Source organism: Hippopotamus amphibius, chromosome 17 (genome assembly GCF_030028045.1).
Source record: "Hippopotamus amphibius kiboko isolate mHipAmp2 chromosome 17, mHipAmp2.hap2, whole genome shotgun sequence".
Taxonomy (NCBI): Eukaryota; Metazoa; Chordata; class Mammalia; order Artiodactyla; family Hippopotamidae; genus Hippopotamus; species Hippopotamus amphibius.
In genome coordinates this window covers 13,497,617-13,520,889 of record NC_080202.1, presented here as the reverse complement: position 1 = coordinate 13,520,889, position 23,273 = coordinate 13,497,617, and the positions used below count along the sequence as shown (strand labels likewise).

General features: G+C 60.3%; 1 protein-coding gene across 6 annotated transcripts; it reads right to left on the bottom strand.

Annotated features, from left to right (window-relative positions):
• Positions 1-7: 7 nt before the first annotated feature.
• Positions 8-22,997, bottom strand: MYO1C (myosin IC). Of its 6 annotated transcripts, none has more exons than XM_057715020.1 (32): positions 22,908-22,997; positions 15,764-15,919; positions 15,530-15,645; positions 14,780-14,978; positions 14,616-14,696; positions 12,684-12,863; positions 12,505-12,603; positions 12,185-12,298; positions 12,024-12,095; positions 11,495-11,614; positions 11,300-11,382; positions 10,973-11,078; positions 10,781-10,861; positions 10,409-10,500; positions 8,841-8,935; positions 8,707-8,753; positions 8,512-8,592; positions 5,816-5,921; positions 5,593-5,710; positions 4,890-5,003; positions 4,738-4,814; positions 4,326-4,394; positions 4,151-4,235; positions 3,890-4,049; positions 3,527-3,610; positions 2,593-2,686; positions 2,442-2,497; positions 2,175-2,310; positions 2,019-2,089; positions 1,827-1,930; positions 1,646-1,745; positions 8-1,241 (listed from the first exon to the last, which is right to left on the bottom strand). In XM_057715020.1, the coding sequence occupies exons 1-32, from the start codon at positions 22,980-22,982 to the stop codon at positions 1,215-1,217; spliced, it is 3,198 nt and encodes a 1,065-aa protein (XP_057571003.1). In that variant the 5' UTR covers positions 22,983-22,997; the 3' UTR covers positions 8-1,214. The 6 variants fall into 6 exon arrangements, with proteins under 6 accessions (XP_057571003.1, XP_057571007.1, XP_057571006.1 ...); XM_057715024.1 differs by lacking the exon at positions 22,908-22,997 and adding an exon at positions 22,303-22,443; XM_057715023.1 differs by lacking the exon at positions 22,908-22,997 and adding an exon at positions 21,985-22,116.
• Positions 22,998-23,273: the final 276 nt, after the last annotated feature.

Below are 23,273 nucleotides of genomic sequence, written 5' to 3'. Positions count from 1 at the left end.
ACCAATGTTGGCAAACACATATTGCTTTATTTAGTGTTTCTCTGGATTGCAGACGTGTCAGCAGTGGGCTGAGACCCCCAGGAGGGCCGAGGCAGCTGGACAGCACCCAGGCCCTCTGGGGAGGTGGGGGGGGAGGGGGAGAAGCAGCAGAAAGAGGTGATGCCCCTGCAGCTCCTCCCACGGCCGGCCCCTTCCCCAGGCTCCCAGATAGGGAGGGGGTCAGGGGCCAGTAAACGCCCTACGTCCTTGAACTGGGCCAAAGTACATGGGCAGGGTGTTTGTCATCCTAAGGCATAGACTCAGGCAGGAGTGCTCCTCCCACCTAGTGGCCCCCAAAGGTGATTGCTGGTCAGGGAGCCAAATGCACCCTTAAGACATGAGCCTGTTTCAGGGGGCCCCCTGTCCCTGGGAGAGGCAGTGAGGTGTGCTGAGGACACGGCTGCAGTCCGGTGTTGCCCCAACCTGCTGGCTGATCTTAGGCAAGTCCCTTCCCTTCTCTGGGCCTCTGTCTCTTGCTTGGTCACACCAGGAGACTAGACTAGGTGATCTCTCAGAGCTGTCCAAGTTCCATGCTCTGAGAGTCCTGTCCCTACTCCAGGATGCCCTCTGGCTGGGATGATATTAGAAGGGCATTTTTAAGGCAGGAAGGAGGGGACAGGCAAGGGTGGTCTCAGCCCCCAAGGGGATGCTGGATGGGCTACACGTGGGCAGGCAGACAGACAGACAAGGTGCCAGGGGAACGAGAAGGAGAGGGTGGCCTGGGCACGGAAGAGGGCACCAGGGCCCAGACTGCCCACCCTCTCAGCTACATTCCCTGCCCTGCTAGAGTCAGGGAAAACACATCCAGTGTGTCCTGGGGGTGGGAAGATGGCTTTTTTAAAAAATAGTTTCCTATAAAGCATCAAAAAATCTCAGAGAAAACCTCGGCAAAAGTTCCCTTCTCTCAAATATTTGGCATTGGCCGTGGGGCTGGCGCGGCTGCCTCTGGCCCCGGCTTTCCTATTGCTGTGGCCCGGCCTGGCCCACTCCTGGGGCAGCTCCCTGGCCCCTGCTGCTCCCTCAAGGGAGGGGCGCGCAGGAGGCAGGAGTTTGTCGGTGGGCTCTGAGGTGTCCCTGGGTCCCTGTCTGGAAGCGCGCGTCTTTGGTAACTGGGAAGGGGAGGAGGGGCTCAGCAAAGCACTGGGAGGCGGGAGGGGGTCCAGTGGGCGCCTTCATCACCGAGAGTTCAGCCGCGGGGCCACCTGTGGGGACCGGGGGAGACGCCCAGGTGGTGAGCGCGAAGCAGACTGCTTTGGGGTCTAGAGGCCTCGGTGCTGGAGACTCTGACCCTGTTCCCATAGGAATCTCTGCCCTTGCCAGAATGGGCCTCTCCTGCCGCCCAGCACACGCCAGCCCCCACCTCCCCATGCCGCCATCTCTGTGACCCTCTGCACTGTGGGGGCTCAAAGGGCTCCCTCTCTGGTCCCCAGTGAGCAATGGGATGAAGGGGGTCGTATGATGCCCTCTGGATCGAGACCCACGATGGGGTGCCCAGGCGGTGCCCAGCGCTGCCGAGAGAGGGAGGATGGCTTGGCCACCAGAGGCTCTGCCCTGACCCCGGGGCCCTCAGCGGGGAGGCAGGGTGTTGCTGCCAGGCCCCACTCACCACAGCCAGGTGTCCGTTCTTGGCCTTGGTGATGAGCAACTCCGAGCCAGGTGTGAAGTCAATGATGCCATCCCTGCCGGGACCCCCTGCGAACGTGATGCTGGAGGGAGGGGGGGGTGCGTGAGGCCTGCCCCCCTCCCCCAGTGCACGCACAGCCCCCGCACACCCCTCCCCGCCTCACCTGCCCTGGTTGATGTTGATGTTGATGTTGCTCACACGGTCGGCACTGAGCGCCGTCTTGGTCAGTGTCTCAATCACGTGGTCACTCTGCAGCACCACGTCTCCCTGCAGGGCCCAGACAGGGTCAGCTGTCAGGCCCTGCCCGGAGCTAGAGAACCCACCCCCTCCCTGCCTCCCGGCCCCCCAGGGGCACCTTCTGCTTATTGTCCTCACGCTGCACATGGAGCACAAAGAGGCTGTCACTCAGGCTGCTGACGGAGATTCCTGAGGGGGGAGGGCAGAGGTCAGGGATCAAGGGTCCAGGGTCAGGGCAGGGGCCCTCCCCACCCAGCCCTGGACGCTGGCTCACCGGTCAGGTTGGCGTACTCAATCCTCTGCTTGACTTTGGCGTCCTCCACGATGACCACAGCGTTGGGTGTCAGCAACAGCTGCCGCGAGCGCGGCCTGTAGCCCTTGCGGTCATATTTCACGACGGGTACGGCATACTGGGGACGCAGAGGGCGGCTCAGGGGCTCAGGGGCCTCCCCACCCTCCGCCCGGGCCTGGAGCCCCCCACCCAGCCCTTGGGTGGCAGAACTGTGTGGGACTGAGGGCAGCCAGCAGGCAGGGGTCTCACCTGAATGGGCTCAGAGCCCAGGGCCTGCAGCACTTTGGGGCTGATCTCATCTGCGCCTGCAACCCAGATTGGGGGAGGGGGAGGTGAGAGGAGGAGAGGGGGGACGAGGATGGTGACGAAGGGCGTGCGCGCTGGGAAGTCAGGGGCTCACCAAGCCGCGTGCTGATGAAGAGCCTGGGGACACTCTGGGGGTAATTGTCCTTCTTGCCCTTGAAGATCTCACTAGCCACGGCTTTTTGCTGCAGCTGAGGACACAAGGGCAGGGAGGGGGGCTGTCAGAGGGGCGGCAACCGTCACAGCAGGGACAGGCCCAGCCTCAGCAGCTGAGCCGGCCTCCCTCACCCTCTCCCTGGTCCCAGCACCAGGAGGCTAAGCCCTGCCACCCACACTCCCCTTTAGCCCCTTGTCTCCCGGAGCCCATCCCCACGGACCAAGGCAGAGGGCTCCTCAGGAGGGTCGTGACAGTACTGTCAGGGTTCAGGCCCCACTTGGGGGATCATTCCTGATCATAGCAGGCCCTGGAGCCCCTGAGACGCAGCTCCAGCTTGGGATCTGGCTGATTGCTCATGCTCAGAACGACTACAGGTGGGGACTTCCCTGGCAGTCTAGTGGTTAAGACTCCACGCTTCCATTGCAGGGGGCATGGGTTTGATTCCTGGTCTGGGAACTAAGATCCTGCAGGCCACACAGCGCGGCCAAAAAAATAAAAGAAGTTGAAACCACAAACAAAAGCTACTGCAGATTAACTCCGCTGGGTGGGTCCTTCAGCATCATCCTACACTGAGTTGGCAAATACAAGGCACGTCGGCCACCAATGTCTCTCTCTGGAACTACTCCATCAGACTGAAGCTGCAGCTTTTTCAGCACAGGGCTCTGGGCAGCCTTTACCCGCCCAGTGGAGCTGGTCTAGAAGATAAACCCTATTTACCGTACAAAATCTACTCCAGCCTCGGCTTCATACATGAGGCCAAATGGGCTGGGATCCATTTGAGGTCCCGTGGTAAATTGGGACAAGGGTCCACCAGGCCAGCACTCTTCAAGTGGCCTCCACCTAGTCCCCCAACGCCTGCTTCCCAGGCCCGTACCTGCTGCTTCCACTCGGGGCTGATGCTTCGGCAGTACTTCCACACCATGTTCTTCCGGCACAGATCCCGCAGCAGCTCCGAGGCCTGTGGGCACGAGCGAGGTCAGGGCGCCCAGGCAGCCTGGCTCCCTTCCCTCTGAAGACAACAGACATGTGCCCACCACCGGCTAAGTGACATCCCCTCAACCTGGACCACCCTTCTATTCCCCAGTCATTTCTCTGCAAAGAACTTGTTCTCCGCAGCCCAGCTCCAGTTCCCTTCCCTCCCCTTCCCTTCCCTGACGGCTCCTCTGGTCACATGGTTATTAGGTCCCTTTGTTGAGCGTATTGGTGGTTCCCAAGTCAGCAGGGAGGGCCCACAGACCTCACGCAGGGCAGGTGGGGGCGTGGGCCAGGAAGTGTCCAGGATATTCCGGGGCAGCTGCCGCCGCAGGTTGAGCAAAAAAGAAGTGCGCACGTGGTCCAGGAAGAAGGCATTCTCGGGGCAACGGGGTGCATGGCGCAAGATGAAGCCACGGATGAGCCTGGGAGTGGGCGGGCCGACATGGGTGGGGGTGAGAAGCCTGGTAACAGACCCGCCCACACACTCTGCTCTGCCCCCGCCTCCCAGGCACCCAGTGCTCACCGCCGGATGGTCTGGGCCGCCCACTTCCTCCTGGCGGCCTTCCTCCGGCCCAGGGTTCCGCGCCACCAGGACTGGATGCAGATGGCTGCGGAGACCACAGACGCCGGCTGACCTCTATCTCCTCCCCACCCCAGCCCCGGCCCCTGCCCTCCTGGAGACCCCGGGGCCCCCTAACCTGATCGCTTCACCCGGAGGAATTTCTGCCGCCAGTGATAGCCTCTCCAGGCGGCCTGGATCTTCGTGGCTGTGGTTGGGAAAGAAAGTCACTTGGCCAGAGCGCAAGGGACCCAGCTGGGGGCCTGGCACTGTTAGAGCTCACTGAGTGGCATGAGTGAGGGGAGTGGCTGAATGAGCACTGAGCGGAGAGTAAATGGAAGAGCCAGGGAGGGAGCAAAGCAATGAGGGAATGTGCCGAGTGTGTACCCAGGGGTAGGTGAGGAGGTGCTGGGACTGGAGCTGATGACGAGGAGGGCAGCTGAACATGGGCCTGGCAGACTTCCTGGAGAAGGGGCCCAAATGCAGTGATTTCTTTCCAGCTCCCCAGAATGGACCCCATTGGGACAGGAAGGGTGGGGCCCCTCTCTCACCCAGGCTCTGCCGCCGGACCTCCAAGGCATCCTCTGTGGCAAACAGGGTCTTGGGGAAGCGGATGAAGATCTTGGTCCTGAGAGGGGAACACTGATCAGCCCCTGGTTGCCACCGTGGTGCCCCCCAAACACCAGGCATGGGCGCCACTCACCTGCCCATCTTGTACTCTTCCGGTTTGTAGCCGAGGTACCTGACCAGCACAGCCACCCCATCCTGGGGCCGGCCTGCCCATGTGGGCCATGTCTCTGGGCACAGCGACTTGTACCTGGGGACAGGAGGGGCAGAAATGCACCCAGCCCCCACCTCCGCCAGCACCCTTCTCTGGGAGCCCAAACCAGCTTTCCCGGGCACCTACTGCGTGCTGCCACTGACTCGCAGCTCACAGCCTGAGAGGTCGCTCTGTTACCACCCCCACTTTAAAGATGAGGAAACTGAGGTTTCTTATCTGCCGGTGGTCATGGGGTAGAAAGTGGTAGAGGTAGAATTCACACCCAGACCCCTAACTCAGGAAAACCGCAAAGCTTCTCTATCCTTTCTGAGCTGACTGGAAACTCTGTCCTCTTCACAGGCTTTTACTGCCTCCGCTGCTGACAGGCGTGTGGACGCACCCCTCAGGGACCCCTGAGCAGCAGCTCTGTGAGGGCAGGGCCTGCGGGGTGGGGAGGGCTGGTGTTTGCCCTACCAAGCTTGACATTAGCTCTGCAGCACCGAGGGGGCCCCTGGCGTGGATCCCACAGCAGCTCAGAGCCCCGTCTCCGAATGGGGCTGAGAATCGCCGTCCTCCCTCCCAGGATCGAGGACACTCCGACCCTCCCACCCCCTTCCCCTGGCGCCAAGCCAGGCCCCGCCCCCACCTCTGCAGGAAAGCCTCGTATTTGCGGCGATAGGCAAAGCCGGCTCTGCGCACGCGCAGGTTCTCCATCAGCCCCAGGTATTTCACCTGGTGCCGGATCAGCACCTCGTCAAAGCGGCCTGGGACAGGGATAACCGGGTGGTCAGCGGGCTTTTGCCAACAGCTGGCCATCGCCCCTGCAGGGGAGGCACGGCCCCCAGCGGCCCATGGGGCGGAGGGCTTACCCGGCTGCTTGGCGTCGTTGGGCTTGATGCAGCGGACGTAGGCAGGCTCCTTAGACTTCAGAATCTCCACCAGCTGCAGGAGGCTCATCTTGAACTGGGTGGCCACCTGTCAGCCAAGATGAACGGAAGACTGGCTGGAGCTGGGCTGAGACCGCTCACCCCTGCAAATGCCCCTACCTGTGGCAGAGCTCTGGACCCTTGCAGAGACCCCTCCCTGGGGCAAAACAGAACCAGGTCCCACAACTACCCCTGCTCTGCGTGGACCCTTACTTTTGTTGTTGTTGTTTTGTTTGTTTTGTTTTGTTTTAATTACCACACTGTATTACAGCATTGGCAAAGCTCAGATTTCTGAAGCTGCTGAAGATGGGGAAGCATTTCCATGTGAAATGCTACAACTTTATAAGGTTTGTTTCTTATTCAATTCTACCTGCAGGAACTGAAACTTGGTGAAAGAAAAATGCAAAAAAGCTAGAAAAAAAGATGTAATCAAGTTATAGCACACAGATGTGCTCTTCAATTAAGTGTACTATGCCTATTGGAAAGCAAATGAAAGACAAATACCCTAATAAGTTAACAGATTGCCAGAAACAGGCTAAGAACCCTCATTTCTATTTAGTGGGGGGAAAACAAAACAAAACAAAAGCATAAGCAAAATAAAAGCTCTACCATTTCTATACTTTGTTTAGAGACAGAGGCTGTAAACCCACGAAGGTCAACAAAATCTCCAGATCCCCTTGTCCCATCACCCCTCCCTCACAACAGAGGAGGAGGCCAGACTACATCACCCGCATCCCTCTGGCCAAGCTAGAGACCTCAGCTTAGGAACCTCACTCCCCTCTTAAAAATCCTGCTCAGGTCTCCTGGCAACCTCAATCCTATGTCTCCCTCGGGCAGCCACTCTTTCTCTTTTTAGAATTTCAGGGCCACGTTCCTAAACAATGTGTCCTACTCCCATGTGTCCAAGCGCTATCTCTCTACAGTGCCCTGCAGGACCTTCAAGGATCTCTGGCCTGTGGGAGAAACAGATGCCTCAGCAAAGGTCTGCAATCCATTGTGATCCCATTAATGCCAGGGGCGTATGCCTGGGGGTTCTGGAAGCATCAAGAAGGGTCAACTATTTCAGTCTGTGGGGCAGGGGGCATCAGGAAGGGTCTTCTCAAAGTAACCCTTCAGCTGAGAATTAAAGCATAAGTAGGGGACAGCCAGAAGGAAGAGAGGAGGCAACGGCATTCAGGCAGAGCCACAGAGTGAGCAAAGGCTTGGTTACACAGGGAGCTCCAAGCAGTGCAAGGATCCGGAGGGGGAGTAGAAAGATAGCGTTAGAGAGGCAGTATCATGGTAGGACTCGAGAGCCACATTAGGGAGTCTATCCTGATGGAAATAGGGAGCCAAAGAGGAATTTGGAGGGAGGGAATGAAGGAACAGATCTGCCATCTGGAATATCTCTACAGCCGATAGGTGGAGGATGGTTGGTAAGGACAGATGGGAAGCCAGGAGACCAGAGAGGAGGCTGTGGCTGGTTCAGAGGACTGAAGAGGAGTAAGGGTTACGGAGAGGGGCCGAGAGGAAGGGGTATTCAGGCAGCAGAAACCGGCAAGATCCAGAGGTTGTTAGGATGAGGGCAATGGGGGAGGCTGAAGAATCAGGGATGCTGCCCAGGTTTCTGTCCTTCAGGACTGGGTGGAGGGTGGTCCCTGCCCTGAGTTAGGGAACAGAAGGAGCAGGCCTGGGACACTGGACAGTCAAGGGCCCCTTATAGACTAGCGGGGTCTGGAGTGCCTGTGGGCCACTTGGGGGAGATCAGTGGCATCTACAGCTTGCTGGAGAGACCTGGACAGGAGTGGGTGTGTCCTCCTGAGGGTGTGGAGGGGCATATGAGGCCGAGGATGAGAACGCTCAGGGCAGGGGTGGGGGTGGGGAGCAGAGGGCAGGGTCCCAGGGAGTCAGGCTGGGCAACACGCTGCCTCCGTGGCCTCCCTGCCAGCACGTCTCTGCCACAGCGCTCTGGCTTCTGCCTCTGCGTGACCTCGCTCTTCCCGGGACTGCCATGGCCCTCCTCCCACCAACCCAGCCGCCACACCTCTGTCCACAGCTCACTGGAGCTCTCCCTGCCTCTGGCATCCCTGGCCATATCCGCCTTCCCCCATCTCTCTCCTCAAAAATGTCACTTTCCTATCCACCTCCTGGTCTGTTTTTTGGACCGTGTACCTGTGTGGGGCCCTCTGTCTATCTGCTAAGCCCCTACTCGTTCCCAAGTTATCTCAGATGCTTCCTCCTCCAGGAAGCCTTCCCTGACCCCCTCCCCTCTTTTACTCCCTCAGGCAACTTGCTGTTCCCTATTTTAAGTTTCCATATCACCCTATGCTCATTTCTAGGAGAGCACCTATTCATTTTTGTAACCGAAGTGCCCAGCAACGTCCACTACAAATGTCTGCCATGGGGGTGAATGCATGCAAGCGCCTGCACAGACACAGGTGTACACACACGCGTCCACACTCAGAGACAGTGTACACACAGGCACACATGGAAGTAGGCACAGATGCACCCACGGGCAGCCTCCCAGACACACACAGATGTGCACCCGGGCACCAGCGAACACACGAACTCACACACACACTGCCAACGCACAGCTCACGCAGGCACTGGTCCCGCGCCCGTGCACACACACGCCCCCTCAGGTCCCACAGCCTTCACACCGTCTCTGGCCGCTTCTTGTCACTGAGCTCGCTCCGGTCAAAGCACTGGCTCATGATGGGATTCTCCGAGCTGCACATGGTCTGTGAGGGCAGAGCAGGGCGTCACGGGGGGAGCACAGGGACAGGCGGGTTAGATTCCTGGGGCAGAGGTCATTCAGAGCCCAGACCGCAAGCCCTCCCCCTGGTCCTCCTCACCTCCTTCAGGCTCCGGAAGAGAAGGTCGTTGTTTTTATCCAGAAACCCTGGGAGGAGAGAGCAGATGTGAGATGGGAGACGAGGGAGAGCCCCTCCCCCCGCCCACGGGGAGGACCCAGCCTCAGGACCCTCACCAGTCACGGTGTAGGTCACCTCCCCAGCATAGTGCCGAAGGCGGAACTCTCCGCGGCCCAGAGATTTCCTGGTCCGCTGGTCAGCCAGCTTGTGCCTGGGGGCGACAGGGAGAGGAAGCTGCAGACTGCTGGCCTGAGCCATGCCCCCCGCCCGCTGAAGAGACTTCGAGAGAGGAACCAGGCATCAGTAAGAAGCTGGCAGGGCGGGGGCCTCCTTCCTGCACAGAGGCCGCCACAAAGGCTCAGAGACGTAGATGGCCTTGTCCGGGGTCACACAGTGCCAGGATGGGGAACTCAGCTTCTGCACCGCCAGGACATGCTGGGTAAACGGCGCTTGGCGTTGCTTTTGGCTGTTGCGTGGCTCTGCTCAGAGCGCTGAGTGCTGCCTACTACATTTTAAGACTGGAATTTGCCCCAAGAGACTACTTATATCTTAAGCACGTTTATACCCTTTAGCCCATTTTCTACTTATAAGAAAAATTCCAAGCAACTAACCAGAGAGACCAGGCAGAGATTTAAGGCACAGAGACAGATATTTGTGGCAGCCCTGTTTTCCCAGCAAAAATCTGGAGGCTGGACAGGGTCCCTAGAAGCTGGGTAAGAGCAGTGGACTGTCTGTGTGTTAGAGCCGCTGGAGGAAGTGTTTTGAGGAAATTTTTCTGTTTGATGATACAGGAAGATACTCAGGATATAACATTATCCTGAGCCTTATACACAATAAGTTCTCAACTACAAAAAAAAATGTATAGAAAAAAGCAGGAAGAAAATGTTTCGAATTATTAACAGTGGTGACCTCTGGGTGACAGGATTACAAGTGCCTTTTGCACACGCTCCAACTTTTCTCTGATGAGGGACATTACTTTTACAACCAGAAAAGGTTTTTTTTTTTCTTTTTTCTCTTTTTTTTTTTCAGGCAAGGCTTTACTGGGGCCCCTGCTGCAGCAGGGGGGAAGCAAGAACAAACAACAGGTGTCCCTGTTTGCTCGCTCCGGAAAAACGTTTTAATATTCTCTTAAGCAAAAAATGCCTGGGAATTCCCTGGCAGTCCAGTGGTTAGGACTTGGTGCTTTCCCTGCCGGGGCCCGGGGTTTGATCCCTGGTGGTGGAACTAATCTGCAGCCCTGGGCCTGAGTCCCAGCTCTGGACTTACTAGATGTGAGATAACCTTGGGCAAATGGTGTCACCTCTTTGAGCCGCAGTAAAATCTCCTCTAGGGGTTGCTTCAGGGAAGAGGAGGTGATGTACTCAAAACACACAGGGCAGAGCTGGGACAGAGCAGCATGTTTCTTTTCTCCCCTCACCCCATTTTAGGGGATTCCTTAAATAAAAAGGAATTTCCAAATAAGGAAGCTAAAAAAAATCTTAGCAAGTTTCGTTTTCAAAAGGATAAGAAAGAAGCCGTGCTCCTCGCTTCTTCCTCTGTAGATGCACCAGGAGCCACGTCTTTGTGTGCCTGTCCTTCACTTAGCACCTCCCTGGTCATCTCCTTGTGGCTGGTGTCTTATGATTTGGGGGGATCCCAGGCTTCCACAGGCTCTGCCCCAGGACAGCCCTGCAGCCCTACTCACGTCAGGAAGTGTGGATGGTGCTTGACTGTGTCCTCCAGCTTCTCCAGGAAGGTCAGGTCCGTGGCCTCCCCGGGGCGCAGACACTCCTCGTCCTGGGGGATGTGGCAGAGGGTGAGGGGTGGGCGGGGGAAGGGACTGGAGAGCACAGGGACTCAGGGGCCCCCATGGGAGGTGCAGACACAGGGGAAAGGGGCAGAGCCCAGGGAGCCTCCCAGACCTGGCCAGCACCTCACCTCACCCTCCACAGACAGCCCTGTCCTGTCCCTGCTCAGACCCTGGCCTTCTGCGGACAGGCCCGGAAAGCAAGGGGAAAGGGGTGATGTCATCCCACTCAGCCCCCATCACGAGGCGTTGGGGGAGCAGATGGCTCACCAAAATGGAGATGATGCCCTTGAACTTCTCCTCCACCAGGTCACAGATGATCTTGTTGTTGAAATACTGGACAGGCTCCCACTGGGGGCAAGAGGGGAGGAAGGCATCATCGTGGGGTCCTGGCACCTCTCCTGGGGAGGCTGACGCCCGGGCTTCCACGGCACATGGGGACGCCTGGAGGCCTGCACTCACCGCGATGCCCTCTGCCTCGTACTCCTCCTGTTCCGACTTGAGGGTGAGCTCGATGAAGAGCTGCTGCAGCTTCTCATTGCAGTAATTGATGCAGAACTGCTCAAAGCTGTGAGGGAAACACAGCAGCCCTCAGGAATTCAGGGGGACACGGGCCCACGCGCAGAGGAGGGGCGGGACGAGGCCCCAGAGCTGCTAAGGGACAAAACACAGAGCAGGACCCAGGTGGCTGGGAAGTCACTGGCAGGAATGAGAGAGGCCAGGGAAGAGGAGAGGGACCAGGACAGGGGAGAGGGAGGAGAGACAGGTGGGGGGCAGGGAGGCGCTGACCTGTTGTTCTGAAACACTTCGAAGCCATAAATGTCCAGGAGCCCAAGGACCGTGGTGCTCCGCCAGCTGGGGCTCTCGGCATCCTAGGGCCAGTTGACCGAGAGCATGGGTCACCACAGTCGCCAGCTCCCAGCCCCGGGCCTCCCTGGACTGCCCTCCCCGCAGCCTCAGGAGCGGCAGGGGCCAAGCCCTCACCTTGGAGGCCAGGGACCTATTGATCTTCGCGACCAACCAGGTAAAGGTGCGACTGTACACGGCCTTGGCGAGGGCGTCCCGCGCATACGCAGCCTGTTCGAGGTTCAGCGGGCTCAGCAGCTGTGGGCGGAGGGTGAGATGGGGAGATGAATGCAGCCCCTTCCCACTGCCGGCCACTTCAGGCTCAGGAAACTGGCCACTCTGACTTCCCCATCTACAGTGAGCCTGGGGATGGGGAGCACCAGGGGAGGACAGAGTGGCTCCACCAGAGGGAAGGTGGTATACAAACAAGAGGCCTCGTTCCTAGAGGTGAGTCCTCCTTCCAGCCTCATGCTCCTGCTGTGTGACCTTGACCAGCTCCCTGAGCCTCTCTGAGCGCCACCTACCTATGTCCTTCTGTCATTGCTGAGAGGAGCAGCTGAGCAGACAAGGGAAAGGGGGACGATGGGAGTGGGGGCTTCCCTGGAACACCTGCCCACCCCCGCCCCCCGCCCCTAACCCCGCTCCTGAGGCAAAGGCTTGGCCTCACCTCTTCACCCTTGGCGATGATCTTCCTGTGCGTCAGGGCTTCCCGCAACGTTGAGCCTTCCACACCGAGGAGCTGCCGGGGACGGGGGGGGGGCTGGTGAGGGTGCAACCCACCCCCCCGGCCCAGCCGCCCTGCCCTCGCCCTCTGCTCGCCCCGCTCACCCTGGTCAGATACTTGAGCTGGTTCTCGGTGGTGACCTGGGCGTTGCTCTCCTCATCGGCAGCAAAGTGGATGTTGCCCAGATGCAGGACACTCGCCACGATGCTCAACAGGTCCTGGGGGGACGGCGGGGGGCAGGTGGGGGTCACAGGAGGGGCTGAGAGCCCCGCGAGGGCACACAGCGGATGGTCAGAAGGAGCCAGGACCAGGTGGTAAAGCATTTGAGAGGAGAAGGCGGCTAGAGTAGAAATGGGTAGTAAAGGTGGACCAAGATTTTCAGGGTCTGACAGGAGAAGTGGAGGGTCCCCAGCAGAGGCCTCACCTCCACTTCATCCTCAGTGAAGTCGATGACCGTCAGGGCCTTCCTGACGACCTTCCAATCACTCTTGTCGTTGATGGAGGAGACTTTGGCGCACTGGCCCTGGAGAAAGGACAGAGCTGGGTTACAACCCTGGCGCTGGGCTGCCCGGGTGGCGCCCACCCTGCCTGTGCCCTCCTCACCTTCACCAAGTACAGGTAGCTCTGGGGGTTCCGTTCCAGGCCCAGCCTGCGCAGCGTCTCCTCCTCGCCCCCCTCTAGCAGTTGGTAGAAGATGTGGAAGTTCCTCTCCCCGTGATTCTGGTGCACCACCCGGGACTTCTCCAGGAGGTAACTGAGGATGTGGCCACCCACAGGGGCGCCCTGTGGGCAGGGCAGGATGTAGTGACTGCTCAGGGGGACTGGGGAGAGAACCCATCTTCCCCTTCCTCCCCTGTCTTCCTGGGTGCTAATTCCAGCCCCGCCAATGGCTGCACGGACTCAGCCAAGTCACCCGTTCTGGCCTCAGTTTCTTCCTCTAAGAAATGAGGATGCCCAACCCTATCTACCCGGTGGCTCCACTTGGATGTGCTACAGGCATCTCAGACTCAACAGGCCTGAAGCTGAACTGATATCCCTCGTCAAACTAGCTCCCGCTTCCCATCTTGGCCAGTGTTCTAGGGGTTCAGGCCAAAAAGTCTGCAGTCCTCCTGGAAGCCTCACATCCAATCAGACAGCCAATCCTGCTGCCTTAAGCTTCATAACGTCCAGAATCCAACCACTGCCACCACAGTGGCCCCAGCACCATCATCTGTCATCTAGATTTAATAACCATCAGCTTCCTGACTGGTTTCCTTGCTCAATCTGGTTGTCTACCATCTTTTCTCAACAAAGCAGCCAGAGCAATCCTTTTAAGAAGAAAGCGAGGTCAGACTTCCCTGGTGGCACAGTGGTTGAGAATCCGCCTGCCAATGCAGGGGACACGGGTTCAATCCCTGGTCTGGGAAGATCCCACATGCTGTGGAGCAACTAAGCCGGTGCACCACAACTACTGAGCCTGTGTTCTAGAGCCTGCAAGCCACAACTACTGAGCCCGTGTGCCGCAACGACTGAAGCCCATGCACCTAGAGCCCATGCTTTGAAACAAGAGAAGCCACTGCAATGAGAAGCCCGCGCACCACAATGAAAAGCAGCCCCTGCTCTCTGCAACTAGAGAAAGCCCATGTGCAGCAGTGAAGACCCAACACAGCCAATAAATAAATACATATATTTAATTAAAAAAAAAAAAAAAAAAAGGAGGGAAGTGAGATCATAACACACTTCTGTTTCAAACTTTGGGGACTTCCCTGGCAGTCCGGTGGTTAGGACTCTGCACTGCCACTTCAGGGAACATGGGTTTGACCCCTGGTCAGGGAACTAAGATCCCTCAAGCCAGGCAGCAGGCACAGCCAAACAAACACTCAAAAAACTCTCTGGCCTCCCTTCCACTCAGAGGTTTAAAAAAAGATCTTACAAGACCCAGTGTCCACCATCCAGCCTCCTCTTCTACTCCTTGGCCCCTTGCTCTCTCCCCGAGTCGAGCACCTTCCCCATGGAAGCCTCTGCAGCACTGGTGGTGCCCTCTGCCCATTCTCCTAGGCATCTGCACAGCTCATTCCTCTGTCTCCATCAAGCCTTTACCAAATGTCACCTTCTCAGTGCCTGCTGTATCTGCCTTATTTTAAATAGAAACAGGACTTCCTAGGTGGCGCAGTGGTAAAGAATCTGCCTGCCAAGGCAGGAGACGTGGGTTCGAGCCCTGCTCTGGGAAGATTCCACATGCCATGGAGCAACTAAGCCCGTGCGCCATTAAAAAAAAAAAAGAAAGAAATAAAATAGCAACAGTCCCCTCTCCTTGTTTCATTTTATTCTTTGCCATGACACTTGTCGGCTAAATTACATTTTTCTGTTTACCGTCTATCTCCCTGGAGGCAGAATTCCTGTCTGTTTTGTTTCACTGCTGTACCACCAGCACCTGGAACGGTGCCTGGCACACAGTAGGCGCTCAATAAATATTTGCTGGTGCCAAAGACCTGGCCAGTGGGCGCCTGCCAAATGGGAATCCCACTCCCCCTGCCCTACCCCACCCACAGGTACCTTGAAGTCAAACTGCACGTCCATGTACTTCCCAAACCTGCTGGAGTTATCGTTCCGCAGGGTCTTGGCATTTCCGAAGGCCTAGGAGCGGACGGGGGTGTGAGGGGTGCCTGGCAGTCTTTCCCTGCCCCTCTCGCCCCTCAGATGATGTGCTGTCCTCTCACCTCCAGCACCGGGTTGCTCTGCAGCAGCCGGTCACGCACAGCACCGCCCCGCTCGGGGGCTGGGCAGGTCTCAGCATAGAACTGCAGCAGCCGCTTGGTGGCCTCTGTCTTGCCTGCCCCACTTTCCCCAGAGATCATCACCGCCTGGTCCCGGCGCTCCGTGCGCAGCGCCCGGTACGCAGTGTCGGCCACCGCGAACCTAGGACAGAGGCCCGTCGGGAGCTTAGGGGATGCGGTGGCCAAGTGGCTGCAGGGAGTGGGAGTCCCACAGGTAAGACTGGGGGTGGGCACTCCCGTGTCCGGTGGGCTTCACAGGGGGGTCTACCCTTGAGGATGGGGGAACTCTCCAGGACGTTCATCAAGGGAGGTCCTCCCCCGCTGAGGGTGGGAGTCACATTCAGACGGAGGACTGAGGGCATCACTCGTGGGAGGGGCAACTGGAAGTCATTCAGGTGAAGGTTGAGGTCGCTCATAGGTAGGGCTGGGGGGCCCCTCAGAGGTGGGGGTCAGAGGGTCACTGAGGTTGGAGGGCCATGTCCAGGTGGAGTTTGGGGAATAAGTCACAGGCGTGAGTTGGGGTGGAGGACGGGGTGGGGTGCGGTCTTGCCCAGACGGAGTAGAGAGATTCACCTTGGGTGGGGATTGGGGATTCCTCACAGATGTGAATGTTGATTCATCCCAACTGGGAGGTCGGGTGGGGTCATCTCAGGCGGAGATGAGGGGGTCACTCACGGGGGGGGGGTCACTCACAGGTGGGGTGGCACCTCATAGAAGCTGACGCCACGGTAACGCTCCATGTGCTGGCGGCTGTAGATCTGCAGGTCCCGGTAGGGGTTGACAGAGACCAGCACGGGGCCAATGTAGGTCTGAGGATTGGGGGAGGAGGGTCAGAAGTTTTTCCCAGAGACCCCTGAGCCTCTTTCCCGTGCATCCCTGCATCTGTGCCCCACCAGCACCCCCTGCATTTTCCCACTCAGGCCTCACGTAGATGAGGTTCTCCCGGAAGCGTCGCCGCAGGTTCTCAATGAAGGCTGCCTCACTGGTGAAGTTCTCCAGCAGCACGAAATCCTGTACTCCCACCCGGTCACGGGCGGTCAGCGCACTCTCCATGGTCACCCGCACCCCGTCACTGCCCAGGGCCTGCAGGGATGCGCCACGGGAGAGGGTCAGAGGCAGCAGGGTAAGGGAAGGTCACTTCTCCCCCCCACCCCAGCCTGCGGGACCCAGAGGGCAACCAGGGGCACGTGGACGCAGGGGGCCTGGACGCACGACACAGGGAACACCCAGGAGACGGGTGTACCAGGCTGGGCACAGTGCGCCTGGATGGCGGGAAGCTGGCACGTGGAACACTGAGGACACAGACCACATGAGGCGCATGGGACCCGGACACAGGACACTGGAGCACAGAGGACCCAGAGGACATGCGGCAAGGCCACTGAATCCAGGGAGATGCTGGTTTTGCGTAGAGAAAGGGGGGTCATGAGAAAAAGAGAAAGAATGCTCTGTTGACCTTGGACAAAACCCCTCCTCTCTCTGGGCTGTTTCCTTCTCAAGAAGGAGGAGTTGAGGTAGACCAGGTGACCTCAAGTCCCTTAGCTCTGGGCCACGTGTGACAGGTGCTTTGCAGGACAAATAGCTCAGAGTGAATTCTACAGGCAGGGTGGGGCCGCCTCCCCCACACCCACTCACCAAAATCTCCAAGGGGAGAGAGCAGAGGGACCAGAAGAGGGATTCCCCCAGGGGACCTCCCATCCCAGCTGGGCTCAACACCCACCCCAGAAGGGGGGCCTCCCTCCCACAGCTGAACCACGCCCTCCCCTCCAGCTGCCAGGCTCCCCAGACACCCTCCTTCACTGAGCCCTGAGAAGCCTCAAGGGAGTGGGGGTTTTACCACGGAAAACCCAGCTGCCTGCGGACCCCATCAGAGGGTGGGGAGAAGTACAGGCTCAGCAAGGCCCTCACCCCACACCACACTCTACAAAAGGGTCTGCGGGCTCTAGGAAATTGACACCAAGAGTGTCAAGGGTCAGAGAAGAGCAAGTTGGCGGCGGTGGTAGGAGGGGGGTGTAACTCCCGAAAAGGCCACTATGTCTCCTCCGACCACAGACCACCCAGATCCCTGGTCCTGGCACCCCTTCGGGTCCGGCCAGGGGCCTGCCTCTCCTAGGCCTGTCCCTCCCCTCCCCCTCCCCCCTCCGATCCTGTCCCGAAGCTGCTGCCAAATCTGGCCCAAGCTCCTGCCCCCTTGCCCTCTGGGTGACGGGCCTCGGCGCTCTCCGCCTTCCCCGGGAGCTATTCGCCCGGCCCGGGTCCGAGCGCCTGCCGGCCCTCCCTGCCTCGGCCTCCCCCCACTGCAACTTTCCGGGACGTTTCTTCACCCGAAATTCCTGGGCCGCGCCCGCTTCCTGGCGGGGCCAAGGCGGCGCCTCGAGGCCGGGAGGGACGCCCGGGACCCCCTCCCTGCCCGCCAGCCCCGCTCACCGACGCCCGGTAGCGCATCCTGCCCGGTCGGCCTGGCGCCCCGCTCCGCTGCGCGCAGCCTCCTCCGCCCGGGGCTCGGCGGCGGCGGCGGCGGCGGCGGCGGCGGCGGCGGCGTCACGAGGGAGGGGCCGCCCCGCCCCCCCGTTCCGCCCCCTCCGCGAGCCTCGGAGGCGCGGGACTCCCCGAGCGCCCCCGCCTCCCTCGGGGCTGGGATTCGGGGGTCTCTCTCCAGCTGGTAGGGGTGGGGCAGGAACGCAGGGGGATCTCGCGGCGTGGCTGGGGACAGCGTGGGGGCGGGCACGGGGGTAACGGCGGGGGCGGGGTTCCCCGCCGGACAGGGGCTCCGCCTGAGTCAGGTTTTCCAGGAGGGACGTTGTTGGTTCCAGGGTGGGGCCCGGAACCAGCGCGGGCGCCGCGTCTACACCGACCCGGAACTCACTTCCGGGCTAGTGTCTACACTACGCACTAGGCCAGGCGCGGGACTCACTAGGCAGAGGCCCGTGGGTCCCGGAGGAAGCAGGATTTCCCTCCCTCCTGATCCCAACTTCGAGTCCCGGGAAAGTTAAAAATAGAACGAAATGTCCAAATACGGCCGGCGCGCCCAGGCGGGCGGAGCCTCAGTGCGGGACACTGTCCACCCCCGTACACTCTCTGGAGGGTGGATCCCGCGTCTTTAAGTCCCAAGAAAATCTCTTTAGGTTCCCGCGTCCGCACAGAGCGCGCGCCCCAGGGACGGAGATGGCCACAGAGCGCCTTTGCCGAGCGCGGTGCGTGCCCGGCTTCCAAGGAGAGCTCAGCTTTCCACCTGGGAAATCCACGTCCGATATCCAGCATTTGGGCCAATACCCTTCTCCCCTATCGCGGACACCACGACTAGGGCCCCTGTGCCCAGGGGCGCTTCACCTCTCTCCTTCCTCTGGAGAGGGCCTCCCTCTCTTGTCCCTCTGGATTCCTCCATACTTTCTGCCCAGGACATCCTCCCTCTACCCAAACCAGCCCCAAGCAGACCCACCCTCGCTGGGCTCCTGGTGGGCCGCAGCCTGCGGGGCAAACTCTAGCTCACATCCCAGTGCTGGTGGGGGTGTAATGGCTAGTGCTTCCAAAAGGCTGGGCTGCTTCTCACAAGCTGTAGGACTACCAGCAGGTCACTTAACTTCTGGGAGCCTCTCCTTCAGCCTTAAAATGGGGCTAATACCTGTCTCAAAGGGCGGTTGAGAAGGCTAAGAAAAGGCGCCAAGGCACCTCCCAGGCCCCCAGTAAACACCATTTCCCTCTTTCAGCCAGACACTCTTTGCACACACGCTTGGAGCAGACCTACTAAGAGCCAGGTCCTGGGCCAGATAGGTCACACTTCTTATCTCCCGGGGAAAGCCCCTCCGGCGTGATTGTCTGCCAGTTACAAAAAGCTCTTGAACTTTACCTGTGCCACACCTGACAGATAAGGAACCAGAGGCGCAATACGGCGGATGCTGATTTGTCCTAGGGGGCAAAAGGCAGGGCTGGGACCAAAAGCCCCACTCTCGGACCTGGGGTCCCCGGAGAGGGAGTGAGGTTGTGGCAGGTGCGGGCTGCAGCCTCGTGGGGAAGGCCCATTACTTCGAGAAAAACAGCCCGGCCGGAGCCGCGGCCCGGGGGACCCCGCGGCAGGGGCGCCAGCTGGGAGATGGGGCCCTCCGGAGGGAGCGAGGGGACCGGGTGCCACCGCGTGCAGCTGGGAGATGGGTGGGAGCGAAGGAGGGGTGTCTTAAATGCCACCAGCTTCGGGCTCAGGGCCGGAGGAGGCCCCTCCGCGATGCCCCGAGGGTGAAGATACAGAAGGGAGAGGGAGAGCGGAGGGGACTCAGCGAGTGGGGAGGGCCTTGGAAGACTGAAGGAAGAGGATCAAGCCGGTCCCCACCAGGAGCACGGCTCCCGGGCTGTACAAGGACCAGGCGGGCGAGGCTGGCACCGCCCGCGGGCCCGAGGGGGAGGAGCCGGCAAGGGGGCGGGGCCTCGCGGCCGCAGTGCCCGCCCCGCCCGCCGCCGAGTCAAGCTGCTGGAATGAGGGGAATCCGCGTGCGGAGGGGTCCGGCCGGCCACCCCCGCCCGAGCCGCGCCGCTGCATTCCCAGGATGCCCGCTGGCGCTCCCACTGCCGCCTCCCGGCGGCGGAAGGAGGCAGTGTCTCCGCTGCCAGGCGGACCAGAGGGCCAGCCCCCACCCCGGCCCCGACCACAGCCCCTGGCCACCGCCACCGGCCGCCCGGCCTCTCTGGACGGAAGCGCCCGCCTGGGAGAGGGGGTAGGGGGGCGGGGGACCGAGGGTGTGAGAGACACCAGGGCCAAGGCTGCAGCGCAAGGCGCTTCCTGCGTTCGGAACACTGTCTTCTGGTACCGTACTCCTTTCAATGGCCTCAGCGGAGCCATGAGGTCTGTATTATTACCCCATTCTACAGACGGGTAAACTGAGGCTGGGTAGTCGACTGACGTGTTCAAGATCCCAGAACTAGTAAAAGGAGGGGTGGGATTGGAACCGGGATGTCTACTACCATCTACTTAAGCAGGGCTGCCCTGAGGGAGAGACGCCTGCTTAGTGCTGGCGGGTTTCCCAAATTCTCTGTCAGGGTTAACATGCTACCTGCCAGGCTGTGACCTTCCTCAGTGAACCCATGACGGCAGTGCCCAGTACCCACCCTTGACGGTGTTGTGTGAGTACTGACATGTAGGCCTTAGGAATAGCAGCTAGGGAGTGGCCATGACCTTTGTGCCCCCAGCACAGCCCTGGACCTAGAGGCTGGCTGCAGGTTGGGGTGCAGCCATGGCCCCTGAGTGACCCAGGACTTATTTCCAAAGGCTGCCTCTGGGTCTCCTCCCACCTGGGGAAGTGTTTCTGTAAAGGTGGGGATGGGCAGGCCAAGCAGACCTGGGTTATCCAGTGCCTGTTACCTAGTATGGGCCAAGTGCCCCCAAGCCTGCCCTCTGGAGGAGTGGGGAGGGCAGGGGGCAGCCTCAGGTGTCTGCCCAGTCCAGGGCTATGCGGGTCTGGAGAGGGTGTTCTGAGGATCCCCAGATTGCTGCTAGAAACTGACTTCCACTGAGGCAGCTTCATGGCCTTTTGGGGCAGCAGAAAGAACTATTGCCTATCTCACCTGCAGCATGTGCTGGGTACAGAACAGGTGCTCAACTTTTTTTTATCAAACATATCTTAGATCTGGGCCCAGGTTGCCCCGCCAAGGACTGTTCCAGACTCGAGAGAACTGTTGCGAAGGGGAATGGAAAGGAAAGGTGGGGACTTAGGGCTTCTACCTGATATCTCAGTGGGCCCCAGTCAAGGGCTGTACATTCTGGCTCTAGAACTATGGACATTTTGCCTGCCAGACACGTCTGCCTGGGGGTCCAGCAGAAGTAAACAAAGCACCTTGTCCCCTAACCTATCCTCCTTGTTCAATATCCTGTATGTTGAGAGGAGGCAGACACCTCCAGCTAGTCATCACCGCCTGGCATCAAAAGGCCTGCCCTCCTCCCTCCACTCCTCACACCAAGGAGTCACCACCTGCTAAAACCTCCCCTTTGTTCCTCCATCGCTGCTCTGATCCTGGACCAGGCCAGCAGCCTCCAAACTGGCCTCCCTGCCTTCTTCCCTCCAATCCATTTTTCCCACAGCCGCCTGTGGTATTTACAAATGTAAATCCAATCGATTAACATCTCGTGTTAATAGAGTGAAGGTTTATAGGGCACCTGGCCATATGCCAAGCACATCCACGGCTCCTTGCCAGGCCCCTGTATGTGGGCTCCAGCAGCCCCCTGTGCCCTCAGTTTACCCCACTGCTCTGCGTTCCTGGGTGGCCACAGGGGTAGCCCTCTCCAGTCCCTTCTCTCCCCACGCCTCCCGCACCGCCACACAGGGCCAGCAGCTGCTCCCGCCTCTGCCGACAGCCGCGTGGCTCTAAGCTTCTCGCCTTTGCACCTGCAGCTTCCTTGGCCCTCACACCCAACCCCCTCCCCACCTGACTGACTCTTAGTCATCCTTGAAGACTCGACTCAGGTATCACTTCCTCCAGAACCCCTTCCTGAGTCCCCGGCAACACACAGCCTCCTCCTTATCGCATCCCGCTCTAATCGAAGATTTCCTTGTCAGTCTCTCTCAGGAGACTGCTCCCGCTCCAGGCCGGCACCCAGTGGGGGCTCAGTAACCCCTCGTGGACGCCTGTGTGAATGAATGAATCACAGAGCCTGGGAGTGCGAGCAGAAGGCCGGAGCGTGCCGGGCGTTGAATAGGCCGTGGGCCAGCCATTCATGCTCTCATTCATCCCGGAGCCCCCCGGCCGCCGCACTCACACGCAGGGGCCACTGGCGCGGGGAACGGGAAGGGGCGGGGCCCGGGCGGCTCCTCCGGAACCCCGAGGCAGAGCCGGCTGCCCGAGGGCCCCAAAGGGCGCGCGGGGTGCCGGGATCCCGCGACCCCAGCCGCTCCTCGCCGCCCTCAAGTTACCCGCAAGGAATCTAGGTCTCCGCCGGGCCGAGTCCCGGCGCCACCCGGCCCTGGGACCCCGCACGGGCCGGGCCGAGCCGACCCTCGGTCCCCGCGATCGCTGGGCCGGCGACCCCGGCCTCCCACACAGTAGCCCCGGGCCCGGCTCGCCGCCCGGCCGCTCACCCTCTCCCCCATCCCGCGCGCCAGCGAGCCCCCCGCACCCCTCACCGGGGGCCACGCGGCTGCGGCCCGCCCCAAGTCCCGCGTACCCACCGGCTCGGCTTCGCGGGGGCGCGGGCGGGGGCCAGGCTGGGCGGCGTGGCCGGCTCCGGAGTCGGCGGCCCCGGCACGCTCTCCCCGCCCAGGGCCCGCCCGGGGCCGGGCCGCTGCCTGTCGTCATCCCGGGCAGGGCTCAGGCCTCGGCGCGCGCGCGCGCACCCTCCGGCCCCGCCCCGGCCGGCCCCGGCCCCGGCCCGCGTCCGTGTCGGCGTCCGCGGGGGCTTGGTGCAGCACACTCCGCAGCCGGCTCCCGGGGACCGGGCGCGGCACAGTCATTCACACACACACACGCGCGCGCGTGCACACACTCACCCTCCTCCTGCTGACGACCCGGCCCACTCGCTGTAGTGCTGGGCGGCGGGTGTTTTATGGGGTTCTCCCTTCTCATCGTAGGGCGCCTTTGCATCACTTGAGCAAACCTGGCCCTGCCCCGCGTGCCAGGCCAAGTCAGTTCTTCCCTATTTCTGACTGCCTCGCTCCCTTCACCCTCCTTCCCCACCCACACTACTGCTCTGAGCCGGGCAGTGTCAGTTCTTCAGGCCAGAGGGGAAAGCAGCGGCATTAACTGAGCCTGCGCTATAAGCACCTGGAGCTCTGCAGGCACTGGTCTTTAAATCTCATAGCGAGGCCCTGTCTCCTCGGTGTTGTTAGCCTCGTTCATAGCCCAGCCCACTGAGGATCAGGGAGCTGGAGCAGAAGGGATTCAAACCCAGATCCTCGCTGGGAAACACTCCGCTCCTGGTGGGCTTAAACCCTTTCTCCTTCCTTCCACTTACCCCAGTCGGTTCCTGTCCCACCAAGGATCAGAACGCTTCCCCACTGCTCACCTCTTTCCCAAGGGGTTGGCTTGAGAGAAAGCTGCTGGCCCTGGGGGGATACTGCCACCCTTCCTCCCAGCCCAGAGCATCCCAGCTTACAAGCTTGCAGGGCCTGTGGGGATGAACCACACGGATGATCTCCCCGGTGGGTATCAGCTCCACTTGCAGCGCCATTCCGCCTGTGGATAGCCAGCGTGCTGAGTGCTGGGGCCTCCGAGCAAAAGCCTGCCCGCCTGCCTGCCTGCCCGCTGCTGGCTCTGGCTACTCCCGGAACCAGGAATCTGGTCTCACGCTGGGATGGCCACTTGGTTCAGCTTCAACTCCAGCCCCAGGGGATGTGTCTGGTCCAGTGCCTCAGGACACAGCTGGAGCAGCCCAGGTCTGATTGGGAGGCCTCTTGGCCCAGCCGGGTTGGGGCAGGAAGAGGAGGGGCTGAGGGATGGAGGAAATGCCTGTTGTCCCAGG

Coding starts and splice junctions, on each gene's coding strand:
- MYO1C (XM_057715020.1), bottom strand. CDS start 22,982: ATGGCGCTGCAAGTGGAGCTGATACCCACCGGGGAGATCATCCGTGTG. Junction 15,920..22,907: donor CCCACAGGCCCTGCAAGCTT/GTAAGCTGGGAT, acceptor GCATCCCTGCAG/GCCCTGGGCAGTGACGGGGT. Junction 1,746..1,826: donor ATCAACATCAACCAGGGCAG/GTGAGGCGGGGA, acceptor CCCTCCCTCCAG/CATCACGTTCGCAGGGGGTC.